The 21,107-nt window shown below is 40.5% G+C and overlaps 1 protein-coding gene across 1 annotated transcript in view; it reads left to right on the top strand.

Moving 5' to 3' along the window:
• Positions 1–5,074: 5,074 nt before the first annotated feature.
• The window catches only part of LOC133569422 (uncharacterized), a 24,386-nt gene continuing 8,353 nt past the window's right edge, over positions 5,075–21,107 (top strand). The window contains exons 1-10 of the mRNA XM_061921754.1: positions 5,075–5,411; positions 11,280–11,482; positions 11,635–12,147; positions 16,320–16,514; positions 16,682–16,912; positions 16,995–17,083; positions 17,765–17,862; positions 17,936–18,079; positions 18,321–18,443; positions 20,740–21,009. Of these exons, the coding sequence (XP_061777738.1) occupies positions 11,334–11,482; positions 11,635–12,147; positions 16,320–16,514; positions 16,682–16,912; positions 16,995–17,083; positions 17,765–17,862; positions 17,936–18,079; positions 18,321–18,443; positions 20,740–21,009 (1,812 nt within the window). The 5' untranslated portion in view covers positions 5,075–5,411; positions 11,280–11,333. The remainder of the gene's footprint in view (positions 5,412–11,279; positions 11,483–11,634; positions 12,148–16,319; positions 16,515–16,681; positions 16,913–16,994; positions 17,084–17,764; positions 17,863–17,935; positions 18,080–18,320; positions 18,444–20,739; positions 21,010–21,107) is intronic.

Genomic DNA, 21,107 nt, shown 5'->3' with positions numbered 1-21,107 from the left:
CTTTGATACAACAGACTGGTCAGTTTTTGATAACCCAGACTTGGAGCAGTACACAGAAGCAGTCCTGGGGTACATCAAACACTGCATAGACACTGTCACAGTGGACAAGCGCATCCGAGTCTACCCCAACAGGAAGCCCTGGATGACAAAAACAGTCCAGGGCTTACTCAAAGAGAGAGACAGTGCCTTCAAAGCGCAGGACCTGGCACTCTACAGTGCTGCCAGAGCCAATCTGAAGAGAGGCATCAGAGAGGCAAAAGCCGACCATAGGAGGAAAATGGAAGCCCACCTGCAGAGCAACAACACCAAGGAGGTGTGGAAAGGAATAAAAGACATGACCAACTTCAGACCCAGTAACCCTTCGGCTGACGGCGACGCCTCTCGAGCGGGGGAGTTAAACAGCTTCTTCGCCCGATTTGAGAGAAAAACACCTGCAGCCGTCACAACAGTTCCACCCAACACCCACAGCAGCTGCACCCTTATACTGGAGGAGCATGAGGTGAGACGCACGCTGAAGGCAGTGAACCCGAGGAAGGCTACGGGCCCGGATGGAGTCCCGGGACAGGTACTAAGAGACTGTGCAGACCAGCTGGCCGGAGTATTTACGAAGATCTTCACCCAGTCCCTCTCCCAGGCCGTCATCCCATCATGCCTGAAGACTTCCACAATAATCCCGGTGCCGAAGAAGAACTCTGTCAGATGTCTGAATGACTACCGTCCAGTTGCACTTACACCTATAGCTATGAAGTGCTTCGAGAAGCTGGTACGGACCCATATCACCTCAGTCCTCCCTCCCGAGCTCGACCCACACCAGTTTGCCTACAGAGCCAACAGGTCCACAGAGGACGCCATCGCCACAGCCCTACACTCCTCCCTGGGTCACCTGGAGACGGGGGGAAGCTACGTGCGGCTGCTTTTTGTGGATTATAGCTCGGCATTTAACACCATTATTCCTGATAGACTGGTGTCCAAACTGTCAGACCTGGGTCTCTCGAACTCCATCTGCATGTGGATTAAGGACTTCTTATCCAACCGCCCCCAGAGGGTGCAGTTGGGTCGCCACATGTCATCAAGCCTGCACCTCAGTACCGGCTCTCCACAAGGCTGCGTGCTGAGTCCCCTTCTCTACTCCATCTACACATACGACTGCACACCTGCCCACTCCAGCAACTCCATCATCAAATTTGCGGATGACACCACCGTAGTGGGGCTCATCTCGGAGGGAGACGAGGCTGCATATCGGGATGAGGTGGAGAAGCTGTCGGATTGGTGCAAAGTCAACAACCTGGCCCTGAACACCTCCAAGACCAAGGAGCTGGTCATAGACTTCAGGAGGAAAAAAACGGACATCCTGCCCCTGGTCATCAGCGGTGACTGTGTGGAGAGGGTCTCCGACTTCCGCTCCCTGGGAGTCCACCTGGCCAACGACCTATCCTGGAGCACCAACACCACGGCTACCATCAAGAAGGCACACCAGAGACTGCACTTCCTGAGAATACTCAGGAACAACCACCTCTCACAGGAACTGCTGGTGTCCTTCTACCGGTGCTCCATTGAGAGCATCCTGACCTACTGCATCTGCGTGTGGTTCAGCAGCTGCACGGCCGCAGAGAGAACGGCGCTCCAGAGAGTCATAAAGACCGCCCAGAAGTTAATCGGATGCCCCCTCCCCTCCCTGGCTGACCTGTACAGCTCCCGCGGTCTCAGGAAAGCACAGAGCATCCTGAAAGACCCATTCCACCCCGGGCACAGCCACCTGGAACTGCTACCCTCAGGCAGACGCTACAGGGTGCTAAAAGCGAGCACCAATAGACTAAAAAATAGCTTTTACCCAAGAGCCATAGTAGCACTAAACAGGCACTGAGTGTCCATATGTCCATCATGTCCTCATGTGTAATGTTTAAATGTTTTTCTATTTTTTTGGACTACAATGTGAAATAATGTTTTATGTATGTATACAAAGATACATCTGTCATCTCTATCTTTTTTTTTTTAATTTATTTTTTATTTATTTATTTATTTTATTTATTTTTTTAAATTTATACTACCATATTGTATATGCACCTTAGGAGGAGCTGCTCCAATTTCGTTGTTCTTTGAACCTGTTCATTGCAATAATGACAATAAAACTCTATTCTATTATTAAAACCCCTTCACTGAGTCCTCTTTATGTCATCATAAGACCTTCTGGGTGACTGGAAATGCAGGATTTGTTTTGATGATTTTGAGCACACAAGTCTACACACAACATATAACCACATTCTCACAACCCTTCTTTATCAGTCTTAACTCATCAAGATAATTTCCATTGCATTGAATTTGTTTATTGCCAGGAGTTTTCCAGAGTAAAAACAGAAACTACTGTTTTGAAATGAATTGTGGTAAAGCATTAGTGATTCTCAATCTGTGGTACTTGGGCTCCATCTAGTTGTACGCCAAATGATCAACCTATAAAACCGCTGCCTTGTTTTAATGAATATTTAGGCCTACTATGTTACCGTATTTTAATATTGGTCATTGTTGTGGTACTTGGAGAGCAAAGGGTTTTCTGAGGTGCTACTTTGTGAAAAAGGTTTGCGAACCACTGACCTAGTTGATTAGGGTAGTCATTACACTTATTAAATAAAAAAAACCTATTGTAGATTATTTCAGATTTACATGGATCGATAAATGTGGTATTTATGGCATAAAATCAGGATTAAAGTGCAGTATATTGAAAATATGTGTTGGAAAAGTGTTTCCCAAAGTTTGTCTCACATTTTCTCCCAATTTAAAAATAATGTTATATGCCACAATTACAGCTCATTAACCTTAAAACTGAACAATATGTTGAATGTTGAGAAAAATAAAATGCTTGAAAGGACCATTTTGGGTACCAAGATGCCTTGCAGGGAAAACCCCTGTCAAAGACCCTCATAAAGACCGTTGCACAGTGGTTCTTTTAAGCACCTATCATAAAAAACGCTTGTCAAAGATCCTCTGTATGCATACATTTTCTGCTGTTTTTAGGAATTTGCTACATTAATGTTAGTCGCTAACTTGCTCACAAATTTTGAACCAGTCTTAGTTGTTAATTGCCACCAGATGAATGTAGCCTGAGAGCATACTTGCCAACCCTCCTGGATTTTCCAGGATACTCCCGAAATTCAGTGCCTCTCCCGAAAACCTCTTGGAAGAAATTTTCTCTCGAAATTCAGCTGGAGCTGGAGACCACGCCCCCTCCAGCTCAAACATGCACAGTTCGAAGCTTGAAAAGGAGGATTGCAAGCAGATCTGACGGAATTTAAAGTCATTTTTAAAAACGACTGCTAATCCTCCTCCTTTTCGACCGGAAGACCGCGGGGAATTAAAGTAGGAACATTCCAGAGGCAGAAGTTCATTAAGAGGGGCGGACTCACCGGCTCTCAGCGATGTTTCCGTCACACAGAGGAAGTCAAGTCCGCCGCCCGCGGGAAGTGAAGAAATCCTTCAGGATAATTGTTTTGTTTGTCAAAGATCTTGCGTTCACAGAACCGAACCTGGCGGGGGCCAGCACGTCCAAGGGCGCAGCGCTAATCCAGGTCGGGCCCGACACAGAGCTGACAGCGAGAGACGCAAGGGCAAAGCACATATTGGTGCCATCTTCTGGAAACTCGGAAGTGACGTTACTCAAATAGTGAAAGGTAAGTGTTGTTGTTTTTTTAGTACCCAGCAAGCACAGTACAGTTAGTAGTACAACTGTGTTTATATTACTGTGTATTTGATAGGTGCCGTCTGAAATCTAACTATTTCTTTTATTTATATATATAAAATAAAATAAATATATATATAGCTAGAATTCACTGAAAGTTAGGTATTTCATATATATATATATATATATATATATATATACATATATGTATATATATTGATTATTTATATATATATATATTCACGGTGGCAGAGGGGTTAGTGCATCTGCCTCACAATACGAAGGTCCTGCAGTCCTGGGTTCAAATCCAGGCTCGGGATCTTTCTGTGTGGAGTTTGCATGTTCTCCCCGTGAATGCGTGGGTTCCCTCCGGGTACTCCGGCTTCCTCCCACTTCCAAAGACATGCACCTGGGGATAGGTTGATTGGCAACACTAAATTGGCCCTAGTGTGTGAATGTGAGTGTGAATGTTGTCTGTCTATCTGTGTTGGCCCTGCGATGAGGTGGCGACTTGTCCAGGGTGTACCCCGCCTTCCGCCCGATTGTAGCTGAGATAGGCGCCAGCGCCCCCCGCGACTCCGAAAGGGAATAAGCGGTAGAAAATGGATGGATGGATATATATATATATAATAAATAAATTATATATGGGTTGTACTTGTATAGTGCTTTTCTACCTTCAAGGTACTCAAAGCGCTATGACACTACTTCCACATTTACCCATTCACACACTGATGGAGGGAGCTGCCATGCAAGGCGCTAACCAGCACTCATCAGGAGCAATGGTGAAGTGTCTTGCTCAGGACATAACGGACGTGACAAGGTTGGTACTAGGTGGGGATTGAACCAGGGACCCTCGGGCTACGCACGGCCACTCTCCCACTGCGCCACGCCTTCCCCTTTTACATATTATATATAAATATATATATATTAATATATATATTAATTACAACCAATATAAAAATATTGGCTTTAAATATACTCTCCTCTCAACCACGCCCCCGCCCTAACCACGCCCCCAAACCACGCCTCCGCCCCACCCCCGACCACGCCCCCGGCCCCCCACCTCCTGAAATCGGAGGTCTCAAGGTTGGCAAGTATGCCTGAGAGGCCTTCATAACTGCAGTACATTGATTGATAGATTGAAACTTTTATTTGTAGATTGCACAGTACAGTACATATTCCGTACAATTGACCCCTAAATGGTAACACCCGAATAAGTTTTTCAAATTATTTAAGTCGGGGTCCATGTAAATCAATTCATTGTAATTCATTTCTTGCATTTCTTAAGTATACAACAAAGAACACATTACGTCTCATCGTTGGATTTTAGCAGATCGATATCGACAAGCGGGCGAGGTCTTTTATTTCCGAGGCGTATTTGAACGCAGCACGCCTCGGCGCATCCCGCAATGACGTCACACGAGCAGCCGGAGCCGTGACCCTCCTGCTCCCTCCATAATGCTAGGGACTCACACCAACAGATGTTCCGCCTCCTACACCGTCCGACAAAACTGCCTTTTTCCAATGTAAAAAAATCCTTCCACCTTAACGGCGGTGAGTCGTGTGAGTATACAAGACTATCAATGCGGCAATGGTGCTTCTAGCGAGGGGCGCTTACTCCAAACTGCTGGTTTTAAGTTGACTAAGGCTAGCTACCTGCTAGCTAACTCGAGCTAACTCAAGCGAAACAAACACCTGTGCTTCATGGTTGGACGCTCGTTCGCTTTCTTCGTCTTCCCAGGTATCGTATGTCTCTTTTTAGTCTTATTTTTCCTATTAGGTTATTAATAACTCTTGAATGTGGTGTTATAATGTTGCTGAATTATACAAATTGGATGAACAGTAATTAATCCCGATACTTACTTTAGACAGTGACGTCATATAATGTCAGCTGTAAATAAATAAATATATGTTTAAACTACTTCAGCCCTAAGTATGCATATAATATGTACATAATCATATAACTTCGGTGTCTGCTACAACACTTCAGTTGATTTGGGAGGTCAAGATAATGTATTTTTTGAAGGCAATAAAAGTTGTGTATACTCCAAAAAACACTTCAGTGTTATTACTAATTAGTTAAACCTGTCAGTTATTTACTTTATACATCTATTTTTGGACTGTTACTGCTTACAGTTGTAATATGTATTGTGATCTGCATTATCCTTTCCATCTTATCACTTTCCATCCTTTGTAACTGATCTGCTGTGTGGATCATTAAAGTTTGTCTAAGTCTAATATATTATTGCTGCTGTATTAATTTTCAACTGCTTATATATTTTGTGTAGTTCTGAAAACTATTGTTACAGTATTGGGGGATAAGTTGGGTCAATACTGACAAATTGACTCTATAACGGGTTTGCTTCTCACCAGTTATAAACAAGTTTAATATTTTATTAAAGAAGTCAGAAAGAAAAAAATACACAGATTCAAAACTTGCAGCATGCAAACTTGAATAAAGATGTCATGTAAGAAACTGCAGAAAACAGTCACAAGCAATGTTCCCTCTAATTTTTTTTTCCTATTAGGTTATTAATAACGTTTAATAATAATAATAATGGATTAGATTTATATCGCGCTTTTCTATTGTTAGATACTCAAAGCGCTCACAGAGAAGTGGGAACCCACCATTCATTCACACCTGGTGGTGGTAAGCTACATATGTAGCCACTGCTGCCCTGGGGTAGACTGATTGAAGCGTGGCTGCCAGTTTGCGCCTACGGCCCCTCCGACCACCACCAAACATTCATTCATCATTCATTCACCAGTGTGAGCGGCACCGGGGGCAAAGGGTGAAGTGTCCTGCCCAAGGACACAACGGCAGCGATTTGGATGTTAATAGGTGGGAAGCGAACCTGCAACCCTCAGGTTTCTGGCTCTACCCACTACGCCATGCCGCCCCGTTTGAATGTGGTTTTACAATGTTGCTGAATTTTACAAATCGGATGAACAGTGATTAAGCCCAATACTTACCTTGGACCCTGACGTCGAAAAATGTCAACTGGAAATATGTATATAGATATATTTTTTTAAACTACTTCAGCACTAAGTATGCAAATAATCTGTACAAAATCATATCATTTTGGTGTCTGCAACAACATTTTAATGGATTTGGAGGTCAATATTTTTTTGTCGTTTGTATTTTTTGAAGGCTGAAAAGTTGTTTGTATTTCAAAAAACATTCCAGTGTTATTTCGAAACGTGTCATATTTTTTCTCACTAAATGATTTACTTTATACACATATTTACGGAGTTTCACTGCTTATCGTTGTAATATGTTACTGCTGCTGTATTAATTCTCGACTGCTTATATATTTTGTGTATTTCTGAATAATATTGTTACAGTTTTAGGGGATAAGTTGGGCCAATGCTGACACTTTCATTGCTTCTCACCAGTTATAAACAAGCGTAATATTTTTATTAAAGAAGTCAGAAAGAAAATGATACAAAATGTCAAAACTTGCAGCATGCCCACTTAAATAAAGATGTAATGTAAGTCAGTGTTCCCCAACCTTTTTTCCACTGGGGACCGGTTTAATGAATGCATTATTTTTTACAGACGTCTTTTTACGTGTGGCAGATAAAAACAACAAAAAAATGAGCATGAAAAAATTAAACTTTGGTCATGATCCGGCACATTGACATTTTATATGTCCATTAATGTGCTTTGTCACATGTACTATAACAAAGGAGTTATAATATACATCTATTAACAATCTCATTGATGTGTTTAGTGTGACAACGGTAGTTTATAAATTAATTAATGTTTCTGTGCGGCCCGGTATAAATGCATCACGGACCGTTACCGGTCCCCGGACTGGTGGTTAGGGACCACTGATGTAATTAACTACAGAAAACAGTCACAAGCAATGTTCCCTCTAAATTTTCATGTGTGTAAGCAAATGCAAAAACACCCTGAGCTTTCAGTGGAATACAGAAGTGCACACTGATACCAGCAGCGCAGCTGTCCCAAACCTGACATAACAATTTAAATGTCTTAGCGCCCCCCGCGACCCCGAAAGGGAATAAGCGGTAGAAAATGGATGGATGGATTATTATAATCAAGTGACAGTAGTCATTTTCATTATATTTTCCAATATAAGTGATTTGGCCCACTTAAATATGTTTTTTTTGTAAGCCTGGGTTTTATGCCTGGGTAGGGGTCCTGCTATGGAAAAATTGTATACCCCTTTCAGAGATCACATTTACTTCCGCTTAAAACATTTACATGTTGCATGGGATGTTGTCTACATTCCTGTAACTTTCTGTTTGTAAAATAAATATTTGCATTGGCAATTCTATAATCTACTAACATCATTTCATGGTTAATATCCAGAAATTTACAATCTTCATAAATGACAGTAGAATAAGCACACATCTGATTGAGGAGTCATAGTGCAACGACCTGGAATTTACACTTAATATGTAGTGTTAAAGTTGTCCAACTTTTTGTGTGGCCATAAACGCATCAGTGGCTCATTGCCATGATTGTATCGGCTGCTGTTAATATAACAGATTCCAAAGAGTTGTGTTTGGCTTGGTTTGTAAAGTAAACAATGACCGGTTTTACTAGATAGAGGTATTTAAAAAAAAAAAAAAATGGTGCGGTTACGGCCGACAAATAATTTCTCTAAGTAAAAGGGATTGATGGAATTCCTGTCCTCCTTAAAGCGTCTTGACAGCCGTTGCCGTAATTTAACAGTGTTGACAAACATTGTTTTATCTGTTGTGGCCGCTTTTTACTGTTACTCACGGTTGCATTGCAAAATCATACAAAACAAATTATGTTTATTTTGTTTACAGTGAGATTTGATTTTGTACGCGGCATAGATTTGCTGTGCGCAGAGGACGCGTCAGCAGTGCGCAATTGCACAGGCGCGCACCTTAGAGGAAACATTGGTCACAAGCTGTGAAATTTTGCTGCATGCTTTAATTAGGAAAAAGAAGGACCATCTTGTGGACAAATATAAAAAAAATAAATTGAAAGCCGGTCACGCGAATTGGAATTTTGACATACAGGATTGTTTTAGGGCTGGGCGATATGGCTGAAAACTGTATTGCGATATAAGTTTTTCTATATTGGTCAATATTTATAATTATTTATATTTTTAATGACCTTTGGAAAATGTGAACCAGGAGAAAAATATTTCAAATGTAACCTTCCTCCGATTATAATTCCCTTAGCTATCAAGGCAGAAGTTAATGGAAATGTCAACACAACAATGGAAAACACGTAATCAATATGAACAAAATTCTAAAATCACAATAAACACTTCACAATAAACTCTGCTCAAAAAAAGGAATACGTAGTTAAGTGTAACAAATAGCGCAACGTGTGGCAATGTAAACAGAGAGAACCGAGAAGAACACTTCTTTGCAGGATTACTGCCTAAAAGTTACATGGTCTGTGTAACATTTAATTTGGTATGTTATTTAGGGATGGAAATTAATTAATTTTTTGCAGTATTTTAAAAAAAAAAAATATTATTAGCCCAAGTTATTATTTTGACGTAACACATTTGTTATATTTTGTTATTTATTTTATTGATTCAGTCTGGCACTTTAAATCCTACCTGTTTTTTCCGTACATCCGAATATGGAGCGGACGAGGGCTAAAAAGTAAAAATTAGCTCAGCAAAGAACTGCGGTCTGTTTGAAAAAAAAAAAAATACAAAAACGTGCCGTACTGTTGAGCTGACTTTTTCTGTTTTATCAACAATGTATTCGCTGTCTGCAGCACTTGTTTTAGTTTCTCATCTCACTCCATGCAGAGAATCAACAGCAAGATGGTGCAACCAAGAATGATAATTGATACCATAGACATCTTATAAGTAGACGCAGCATCGACCGCTACTGCCTACTGGCGCTGACGAGATGAGGGGGCCGCCGCTCCTCTCAGTGCAATTCACCTGGCAGGAGCAATGAATTGTCATTGCATTTAATTTATCTAACCTCACTGAATTCCACTGATTTTCACACGTTTTTTTGTCCAACGTGTAGATATGATAAAGGACGCATGTTTTGGCGTGTTTCATTATTCATTGTTTGCTTAACAGTAATAGAATATTCATATATGCTATAAGTGACCAGACGTCCGAGATCAAAAATGGGAATATAATCCCAGAGAAGGGGGAAAAAACAGTCAGCAATTTTTAAGTTGAAGAAACAATATGATTAAGTTATATATACATGCGTATATCCTACATAAACAATCTTTGAATACATTAGATGTCTATATATCTTAGGGACCTATTGACTATCTCTGTTGCTGCAGCAGCAGAGTTTATTCTGTCTTGACACTTTGTATTGATATTTTGTATTACATTCTTCCCTTAATTGATAATGTTTACAGTGATTGTTGTATATGTATTTTTTATGTATGTCGCTTTGGATATAAGCGTCTGCCAAATACATAAATATAAAAACACCTGAAAGTCTTTATATCAGCTAAAACCACCAATCTGTTTCACTGTATACAGAATAAAACCAAATTTTGTCTTACCCAACAATGTTAGTATTTGAATATTGTTACTTGAAGACTTATACATTTACAAATTTAATTAATTTCATTGACAAGCAATTCTATTATGGTCATACTCTTGTTTGTTAGCGGCTACGATTTCAGTACTGTTGAAGATCGTTGCTCCTCCTATGTGGTAATATTATTTTCACAAAATACAACCAATAGTACGTTTGTGTTCAATCTTACTTGTGAAAAGTAATCTCCCGATTCCAATTTTCAACAGTGTGCCAATTTGAGCAGGAAATCTTTGTTTTCTACCTGTCAACTGTCAGTTTAGGCTGCTCGCCGGCTCCTCATCACCACTTCAAGATGGCGGCCGAATTTCTTGCGTCACAGCAGCCAATGTCTACGTCTACTTATAAGATCTCATGGTTGATACTGTTACAGGATTGGCTGTTAAGCGTAGCCCTCCCATTGCTCACTGATCACTTCCTATTTTGCTAGGTTACCATACCTTGAGGGCCTTTGTTCATGCAACCAACCATGCTTCATTCTTTCTGTTTTTTTCCGCCTCACCACAAAAAACATATATATCAAAAGTTTATCAAACCCATTTTTTATTGATATCGATTACTTATTTATCGCAATATATATTGATATTGTTTTATCGGCCCTTCCTTCATAATACAAAATGTCAATATTTGCAGCATGCCCGCTTAAATAAAGATGGCATGTAAGTAACAATCCCCCTTTGCAAAAAAAACCTTCACAGGCTGTGAAATTTTGCTGCATGCTTTGAATCTGAAAGAGAAGCGCCATCTTGTGGACACAAATAAATCAATTAAATTAGAAGCCTAAATTTTGACATACAGAATTGTGTTGGTTTATGTATAACATACTTTTAATTTTCAGTAGGACATTTCTCACTACAAATGTGTCGCTATTTCTGTTGCTTTTATCCATTTTAGGCTAATTTTATTTGACATTTGTTTAACGCAGCCAAAATTTCTTAAAAAAAAACTGAATGGGACACAACAGTAAAAATGTCACGCAGGCTTATTTTAATCACTGAAATATCTTTACAAGTTTCATCCTTAATTTGACCCTCTTCACCATGGTCATGTAAAACTTTCTAACCTTCCTCAGGACCAGAGGTGACCCGTGGGGCCCCCTGTCCCAACTCCTCCGCGGAGCACGCAGATGGGGCTCAGCTGCTGTCGCCCTGAGAGTCCCTGTGGCAGTGTAGAGGAAAGAAGCAGTCTAATCAAAGATGATGCCAAGGCTGCGGCAGCCACAGGGGACACAGCTGTGGTGGGAACTTGCGGCCCTCAAGGAGATGAAGATATGAGGTGATCATCAAAACTGAACTTTCATGAAAAGCAGCCTCTGCAGGCACACAGGAGAACAACGACCACGTTTATATTACATCTACACCAAGGAGATTTGCTTTGATGTTGAGTAAGGGATTTAGTTGAGGTGTTGTCTGTGTTGCGTTCCCTAGGAAGACAACAGTCGACGCCATACTAAAGGAGGGAGGCGGTGACGAGGCCGATGTACAAGTGAAGCTGCTCCCCGACGTCGGCGGGCCGGAGCGGATCTTCGCTCAGGAAAACGGGTCCTTGCAGAGGGAAGCTATGCACACGTCTAGGCTTTGTTCGAACAAAGCTGCTGTACTCGCTGAAGACGCCACCAGAGAAGAAAATATGGTGGCTCATGCCAAAAGTGCAGCCTCCGAAGATTCACCTGCAGGGGCTGAGGAGCAGCCTCCTGCCTCCAAGGAGGTTGAAATGCAAGATAATGGCGGACAAAAAACAGAGGAAGACCAAAACTCTCCTTGTAAAAACACATCAGTTTTTCACCATGACGACGAAAATGGTGATGATGATGGTGACGCCATTGTGACCAATGGCTGCACCCTCGCCATGGAGCTTTGCACAAATGAGGATGCTTTGTCCGATACTCAGGAGTCAACCGTCTCTACGGCGCATCAAGAGATCAAAACCGAGTCAATTTGGTGAGTCAGGTGACAACACTATTAAGTAGAAAGACGTCTTACGTTCATCCTTAAACATAATTAGTGATTAGCATGGCATTGAGTACATTTTAATACATTTAATTTAATTATTTTCTATTCGAAAAAAATACATATTTGATAGCACGCCACAAAAATATGTAACTCCAAATTTTGTCAGCTTTTATATTTATTAAAACATAAATAAATAGTAGGCGTCTAGGATACAAGCGTAGGGGTGCACAATAAATATCAGACAGACGATTATCGGTATATCTGATAACGTTAAATATAGCTCCGATTAAGTAACAAAAACATCCTGTAATGAGGCGATATTACCCGCACTTTGCTGTTAGTGGGTTAGGGTGAGCAAATGAAGCGCTCCGTTTCTCCTGCTCCTGGAATAAATGAGTGTTTACTAACTAATGTTGGGCGGGGAGCCCCCCCTCTAGAGGATCGTCAAAAATATCTGTTTCTCAGCTGTGGGCCTCATTGAGGCCGCAGCAGTACTCAGTTGTAATGCACTTTTACCACCGCTTGTGGGAGCAACGACAATCTCAAACAAACAAAAGAAGTCTGGAGCTAATGTCATAGAGTATTTTCTTAAGCGCAAAAAATATCATTAAAGTGGTGAAGCTATATTTTCATTTGCACATGTATTTTATTGACAGTTTACCTAAACATATTCATTATTAATTGTGTTTAGTTTAGCACACCATTTTATAGAAAAAAAAATATTTTCAGTTATTTGAGTCTCTTTTAATGCAGTTTATGTATTTAGTACTTTTTTTTTCTAATCCACTTAACCTAAGTCTAATGTTTATGTGGTATATACTGCAAATAATAATCTTTGTGATGAACACATGGTTTCATATTTGACAAGATCGTAAACTGTAAGTAGGTTAGATAGGATTAAAATCAAGTAGAGGTGTAATGGTACACAAACATTTTGGTTTGGTACGTACCTCGGTTTGGAGGTCACGGTTCGGTTCATTTTCTGTACAGTAAGAAAACAAGAAAATAAAATGTTTTGGTTATTTATTTACCAAATTTATAAACAATGGTTTTATCCTTTTAACATTGGGAACACTAATAATTCTGCCAATGTTAATCAACATTAAACTGCCTCAAATTGTTGCTCAGATTAAATAAAATGACAAAACTTTTCTTCTACATATAAAATGTGCAACATTAAACAGTTTCAAGTCAACTCATCATGCTTAATTTATCACAGCATTTGGGAAGCCTGTAGTTGATTTTTTTTATGTAAATGTTATATTTTTATCAACATGTGATATAAGGGACCCTGCCATTCAAAGATTTTCTGTCCATAAAACAAGCACACACACACATACACACACCGCAAAATGAGCTAACGTTACGCTAAAAGCTAATTAGCCTTCACCTCAAGCCAGAACTGCGAGCGGGCTGAGCTGCAGTTTAAGTTTCTAGAAGGTCTATTGGCTCATAGTTATGTTAGTAGTAGTTGAATGGGAGGTGTTTATTATCATTTGGGGAGAGTACACTGCCTTATGCTCACCTGCTAAACACCTATCTGCTCGACGCTGAAGCATTTACTACATGCGCTCTTAATACGCACTGCTGATTGGCTGTTACCGCTCTGAATATGCACTGCTGATTGGCTGTTATCGCTATATATGTAACCAATCAGATGGTTGTGTAGGTGGGACAATGCTGGGTGCTGAGACAGAGGCAGAAGAAGCAAAGCAGCTTGTTAAGACTTTAGTTTAGAAACTCGTTCGGTACACCCCCGTACCGAACCGAAACCCCCGTACCAAAACGGTTCAATACAAACACACGTACCATTACGGCGTGGCGCAGTGGGAGAGTGGCCGTGCGCAACCCGAGGGTCCCTGGTTCAAATCCCACCTAGTACCAACCTCGTCACGTCCGTTGTGTCCTGAGCAAGACACTTCACCCTTGCTCCTGATGGGTGCTGTTTGGCGCCTTGCATGGCAGCTCCCTCCATCAGTGTGTGAATGTGTGTGTGAATGGGTAAATGTGGAAGTAGTGTCAAAGCGCTTTGAGTACCTTGAAGGTAGAAAAGCGCTATACAAGTACAACCCATTTATCATTACACCCCTAAAATTAAGTCAAGATTACTAATTCAGTTTTAATATTCAAGTGGGCCCCAGACTCCTCAGTGGTGGGGGAAAAAGGGCCCCGAGATATAAAAGGTTCAAAACCCTTGCTGTAAACGGCTGTAAACTTTATCTGGACACATTGTAAACAAGAATTCAAGGAACTTTATTGTCACACAAGCTCACATGGGACACATGAGATGGCATGGAATTTATTACCCAAGGGCCCAAATTTAGCCCAATGAGTACTACAAAAACTTTGTACATAATACTTTAAATAGAAGATGATATAATAATAGGTTTTTCCTACTAGTATTAACCTACTAGGTTATAAATAGCTTAGGTCAATACGAATAAGTTGTAAATAGAATAGTTAAAATGGCAAAATAGAATAAATTGAGATCCAGTAGTGCAAATGGAATGTAAAAACAAAGACAACAAACCAAACCAAATAAAATATTATTTTAGCACAGGTGGGACAAAGGGTGGGGGAGAGATTTATTATCTACAAACTTGGCGTCAATTGTGTGGTACTTCTTCAGTGTTTCAGAAGAAGACATTTCACTTGCCACAATAAGCTACCCTAAAGAAAGCTGCAAAAAAATCTAAGGTTTAAAGATTAAAACAATAGAAATACAAAACTAGTTTTAAGATACAGCATTTGCTATGTAAATACAATGTATGTATATAACTAAGAAGAAATAAAAAAGTAAATAACTCAAAACACATTGCATTAAAAGGCATTGCTTTCCTGGAATTCCTAGATTGGTGTGTTTTAATGTTGCCCGTTTGCTACTGCAAACAGTATTTTTAGCACCTTATTACCATTTTTAGGATAAAGCAGGTGATAACAAATTAAAATAATTATTAAGAATAATAAGTTTAAAGGTGGATCTTGATTTGTGTTGAATTAGGAGTGCAACGTTTCGTGGACATTGTCGACAATAAAATGTGTCACCGGCAAAAAAAAATTTGGACGAGACAACATTGCTGGTGAAAATATGTAAAAGTGTGACAGCATTTCCTCCTATTCTTGTTAAAGACACGAATACCTTGCTCATTTTTCAAAGCGCATCTTTTTTTTATGACACGCCATCTGTAATACGGGATTATTTAAAGTAGTCTCCACTTGGTAAGATAGTTAGCTTGTTACCTTGCAAGCTAGTGAACAAGTCTGAGACAAAGTTGTGTATAAAATAACTTTATAATCATTTCAGCGATAGTCCTTTAGCTAAACTTTAAAGCAGCCTCAATTTGAAGGGCAATAAGGAAGAGCTCATTAACCAAAGTCAGATGCACACACAAACACAACATTTGGCACCAATGTGCCAGTATCGTAACAACATATTAGACAGCTAAAATGTTAAAATTGATCAATGATACAATTCTATACAAAGACATGCACTTGGGGATAGGTTAATTGGCAACACTAAATTAGCCCTAGTGTGTGAATGTTGTCTGTGTGTTGGCCCTGTGATGAGGTGTCAACTTGTCCAAGGTGTACAATGCCTTCCGCCCTATTGCATCTGGGATAGGCTCCAGCCCCTCTGCAACCCCGAGAGGGACACGTAGAAAATGGATGGATGGATGAAGTCTATGGTATTGATAACAATGCTGGGTGTTAATAACCAAAATCATACCTTTGTTTGTTGTTTTTGCTGCTCTTCTAACTGTCCATTTTTTTTTAGCACTTTGACTGGCCTTGCGTTTAAATGGACACTGGTTTAACAGTTATATTTATTTTGTAACAGCAAGTCGAACAAAATAATTACAGTATAAGTAAACATTTGTGAATTAGTCATTTTTGTTGTTAGTAAGCAGGTGCCTAACATATCTCAAGCTGAATTTAAAAGTCGATGGCTAAATTAGAGCCACTTAATTTGTGTATGCTTTATAATTCGATAAGTCGACTATTTAAGATTGTCGATGATTAGTTGACTGTCAAAATAGTTATATGCAGCCCTTGTATGAATTGAATGAGATGAATGAAATGTGATCTGATCAGGTTGTAATTTGTTCAGATTAGAAACTAGCTGAACATTGTCTGTGTTTTTCATTCCATGATGTACCTAGTTTAGTGAGTGAGGATCCAGAGGATCAAAGCCCTGCAGACCTCATGGAGGGCCGGGATGGAAAAGACTTCAACGGTTCTGGTGCTTCAGAGTACAAGTCCAAAGTAGTGAACCACGTTGACCGAGAGACACACCCTGCACTTTCTGCAGCTGCTGAGGAGCCTCTGACCACAGCGCTAGAAGATGCCAGCCACAGGTCAGCGGGTTTTTGACTTAAAAAACAATCATCTTGTTTAGTTCTCACTCTTACCACCAGGGGGCAGAGGTGCAACACAGTTTGTGACTGAGACTTCCCCCATGGTTGTTGTGGACGTGATGATTATTCACTGCAGTAAAAGTAAACATCATGTTTCCTTTCTGCAGTCAAGAAGAAGAAGTCTCCTCAGAGAAAATCTCCCAGCATGCTGTGGATCAGCTGCAAGACGGGGATTGTCCAAAACTCTCGGAGGATGAGGAGAAAATGAAAGCGGAAGACGTGCAGGATGATCATGTGGAGGATCAGACAAATATTGAGATTGAGAAGGAAGATGAAGAAGATTATACAAAGGGTGTTGTAGAGCACGTCAGTAGGACTGAAGACGGTTTAAGGAGCAGGTGTGTGGGCCCAAGGGGATACTTTAAAGAGGACGTCTCTCTGACTTGTGCTGATTTTAGTTTTGTTTTTGGGTCATTGCAGTAAAGACAAAGACTTGTACGGTGGAGTGGATGACCAGCCAGCATCGCATAATAACAACACGCTCTCAGCAACACTCTTAGAACGCACATGTGAGTTCCCACATACCTCCTCTACCTTCTGTCTGATACCACCCAATCAACACACACAGATTTTGTATGAAGATAACAAGTTGCAATATGAAATACAACCTATTGACCCCAAATACCTGAAACACATTCACTTAAATACCATTTATCGTGCACCTTTTATCTATTGCGTTCTTACTTTAACATGAACAAGAGATCCCTAAAAGTTGGTCATTTACAACTAAAAAATGCTAAAATGAATACCCAAATTTGCTTAAACGCCCCGGATTGAACACCACTCAAAATCATTAGAGTTATCATGACTGATTTGCAACAGGGAATGCACCGATCTTACAAAAGTAAAAAAAAAACAAGGTTGTTAATTGTATAACTGGTAAAGTAAAAAAAAAAAAATAGTGATTATCACAAATTACAAAAAGCATCTTTGATTGGACTGAAAATTCATAGTAGATAGGATGAGAATTTCCTCAATTAAAGTAAGAAAATAAATATTTATATACTATGTTACCTTTTCACTCCAAAAAACCATAGCGATAGTTGTGTTGATAGAATCAGAATCAGAAATACTTTAATAATTCCCGAGGGTAAATAAAGATTTTCAGCACAATCGCATTCAAGAGCAGACAAACATTACAGGGAGACAGATCAAGATAGAAATGATAGCGTTTGTGTCCGTTCCCAAAGTGAAGGCCCGATGCAGTTTGGGCCCACCTGTGGACATCCTGTCGTACAGCGAGCGAGAGTGGCAAGGTCACACTGCCAAGAGTGCGCTCATCAGAAAGGTGTGTTCCTGCAACTTGTGTTATTGTTGAGGTTGTTGCAGACTTCCCGTGTGTGTGTGCGCCCCTGCCGCAGGGTTACAAGGAGATGTCTCAGCGCTTTGTCAGTGTGCGGCAAATTCGGGGGGACAATTACTGCGCCCTGAGAGCCACCTTGTTCCAGGCGCTCTCCCAGAGTGCTCAGGTGCCCACATGGCTGCTGGAGGACGACGTCGCCATGGTAACAGCACCTCCCTGCCCTGTTAGACATGGCAAAACATTACTGTGGCTTTGCTCCACATTAACCACTTACAGTAAAAGTTTGACGTTTTACACTTGATCTTTTAATCCTTTGTCATTCGTTAACAGATGAACTCTCGTGCCTTGCTTTATGCTTTTTTCACACCGTTTGGAAATGTCCTACTGTTGTTACACCATGGTTGTGTGATTTAAAAAAACGTATGTGTTGTGTCTTGAACAAGCTGCCACAGGAACTGGCGGCCCAGTCTGGTCTGATAAGTCAGTGGCGGTTTCCTGGCGAGTGTGTGATACAGGCAGATGTCACCCAGCAGCTTCAAAGCTATGTGGAAATCCTCCAAAATAAGGTATCATCCGAACAGATATTCAATATCACATGCATTTTGTTTATTTGGTAGTATTATTAGACAATTTGTTCTAAAGCAGCTCCCTTTGCAATCACCCCAAAAAAACTACAGCTCGAACGATTCTCGGCGTCGATATTTGGCATTTTAATGTATACCAGTATCTGCCTTTTTTTTTTTTTTAATAAAAAGAACTACATCAGCAGATGCAATACTAGTAATTAAAATGAGTGAAGTAGATACTTAGAAGGATTGTTCAAGCTCTTTTGACCTGCATGAAAAAAGTTAGTAAATTATATTTTTTTATTTATTTACGAATAAAAATGACTTTCATTGTCAATAATTCCCCCCCAAATATGTTTTGATATCTGACAAGGTTTTAATTTGAGTTCTTGTGAGAATTCTTCTCCGGTCTGCTTTTACTGTGGCGCTCATTCAAGCAATGTTGGTTACCTTGAGAACATCTCCTCTGGTTACCTGTCAAAACTTGAAGTTTTGCCTTAAAGTCCACTTTTTGTCTTTCTTTCTCTGCGTCTTCCCGGTCCCGTTTTGTTTGTCTCTCTGCCAAAATCCAACTTTGTGTAAATATAATAGACTTATTATGTAGGTAAAGAAGAACAGGCAGCCGCTCACACATTTTCTTCTGCCTACTCAGTGGCCTAGTGCAGTGGTCCCCAACAACCGGGCCAGGGCCCGGTACTGGGCCGTGGCCCGATTGGTACCGGGCCGCAAAATAATTTTTTTATTAATTTTTATTTAAAAAAAAAATATATATATATTTTTTATTTTGTTTATTTTTTTTTAAATTAAGTCAATATAAAAAACACAATAAACACTTACAATTAGTGCACCAACCACAAACACCTCCCTTTTTCATGACAAAGAAAAAATAAAAATAAAAAAGGACCCTCCCCCCCGGGCCGCAGGACAAATTATTAAGCGTTGACCGGTCCGCGGATACTAAAAGGTTGGGGACCACTGGCCTAGTGGTTAGAGTGTCCGCCCTGAGATCGGTACGTCGTAAATTCAAACCCCGGCCAAGTCATACCAAAGACTATAAAAACAAGAACATCGGCTCTGTAACACATTATAAACGCAACATAACAATTACCCGGAATGCTATGCATCCATGACTCTTGGCTATATTATACAACCCGCTAGCACCAAACCCCGCCCCCACCCCCCTCCTCCGTGCGTCGGTTAAGGTGGGCGGGGTTGGGAGCGCGTGTATAATATAGCCAAGAGTCATGGATGCATGGAATTCTGGGTAATTGTTATGTTGCGTTTATAATGTGTTACAGAGCCGATGTTCTCCAGAAATTTGTTTGTTATTCTTGTTTGGTTAGGGTTCACAGTGTGGCGCATATTAGTGAGAGTGTTAAAGTTGTTTATATCACAACCTTCAGTGTAACCGGTATGGCTGTTGAGCAAGTATGCCTTGAAATCTCGTACAAGGAGCAGAGAAATGCATGCGTCCGGCCGGCACACAGATATCATGGTGTAAAGGCGGGCGCGATGACATGTAGAGCAGTGGTCCCCAACCACCGGGCCGCAGAATAATTTTTTATATATATATATATATATATATATATATATATTTTTTTTTAATTAAAAAAAATCTTTTTTTACCGCATGCCTTGAATAAGCGCAGGAGTGAGAAGAGATTTTAAATTAATTAGCGCCCCGGCGGCTATTCAAAGAAATACGGTATTTCAGCCAGCTTGAACAATATCTCAACTATAAGCTATGTGAAGGAGCCCAGAAATGTTAATATTTAATGTCCACAATATTTTAGGGTTCCTCACAAGGAAACTTAATCCATAAACTGCTTTAAAATTGAATAATTGGCGACTTATTGTGAAGAAAAGAATTCCCATAGTTTTAACAATTTTCCCAGTAGATTTACCATATTTTGCAAATCTTGATTGTCCTTTTAGACACACGCAATAAATGTGCTTGTGAAATCCCCTGATGTTTTTTTTGCTGCTTAATTAACCACAACTTAAACGCTGCTTAAAACATTATGTCGCTACTGGTCCAATGTTTCCTAAAAAAATGTGCAAATAACAACTTAAAGCCTTGTCCAGCTGTTAACTGAAGTATACTATTCATGTTTAGTTAACTTTTACTGCAAATGAATATCGACTCCAAATATCAGTTATCGGCCTCCTTGACTAATAATAATCGGTATCGGCCCAAAAACAAAAACAAATCGGGCGGTCTCTAACAGAAACAGATGAATTGTGGAGCAAATCTGTAATTTGTCCATATTTTATTGAATTCTTGTCAACCTCCACAGTGGCGTGCAGCGGCTGGTTGTTCGTCAGCCGAGGAGCGTCTGCAGCTGTGTGAGGCAATCTTCCAGGGATGCGAAGAGGAGCTGGCCATGCTCGAAGCGCTCAAGCTGCTGATGTTGGCCCGCGCCGTGGAGCTGCATGCCGATATGCGGGCCGGCCGAGATGTGCCGCTCTTCTGTTGGCTGCTGTTCGCACGCGACTCCTCCGATTGCCCGCGCTCCTTCCTCATCAACCACCTGGGACACGTGGGCCTCGACGCTGGCCTGGAGCAGGTCAGAGAGAACTACTATTACTGCTGATAATATTTAGAATGCAGTCGTCCCTCGCCACATTGCGCTTTAAATTATGCTGTTTCACCACATCTTGGATT

Source organism: Nerophis ophidion, linkage group LG15 (genome assembly GCF_033978795.1).
Source record: "Nerophis ophidion isolate RoL-2023_Sa linkage group LG15, RoL_Noph_v1.0, whole genome shotgun sequence".
Classification (NCBI taxonomy): Eukaryota; Metazoa; Chordata; class Actinopteri; order Syngnathiformes; family Syngnathidae; genus Nerophis; species Nerophis ophidion.
This window is presented reverse-complemented; position numbering and strand designations above follow the sequence as displayed.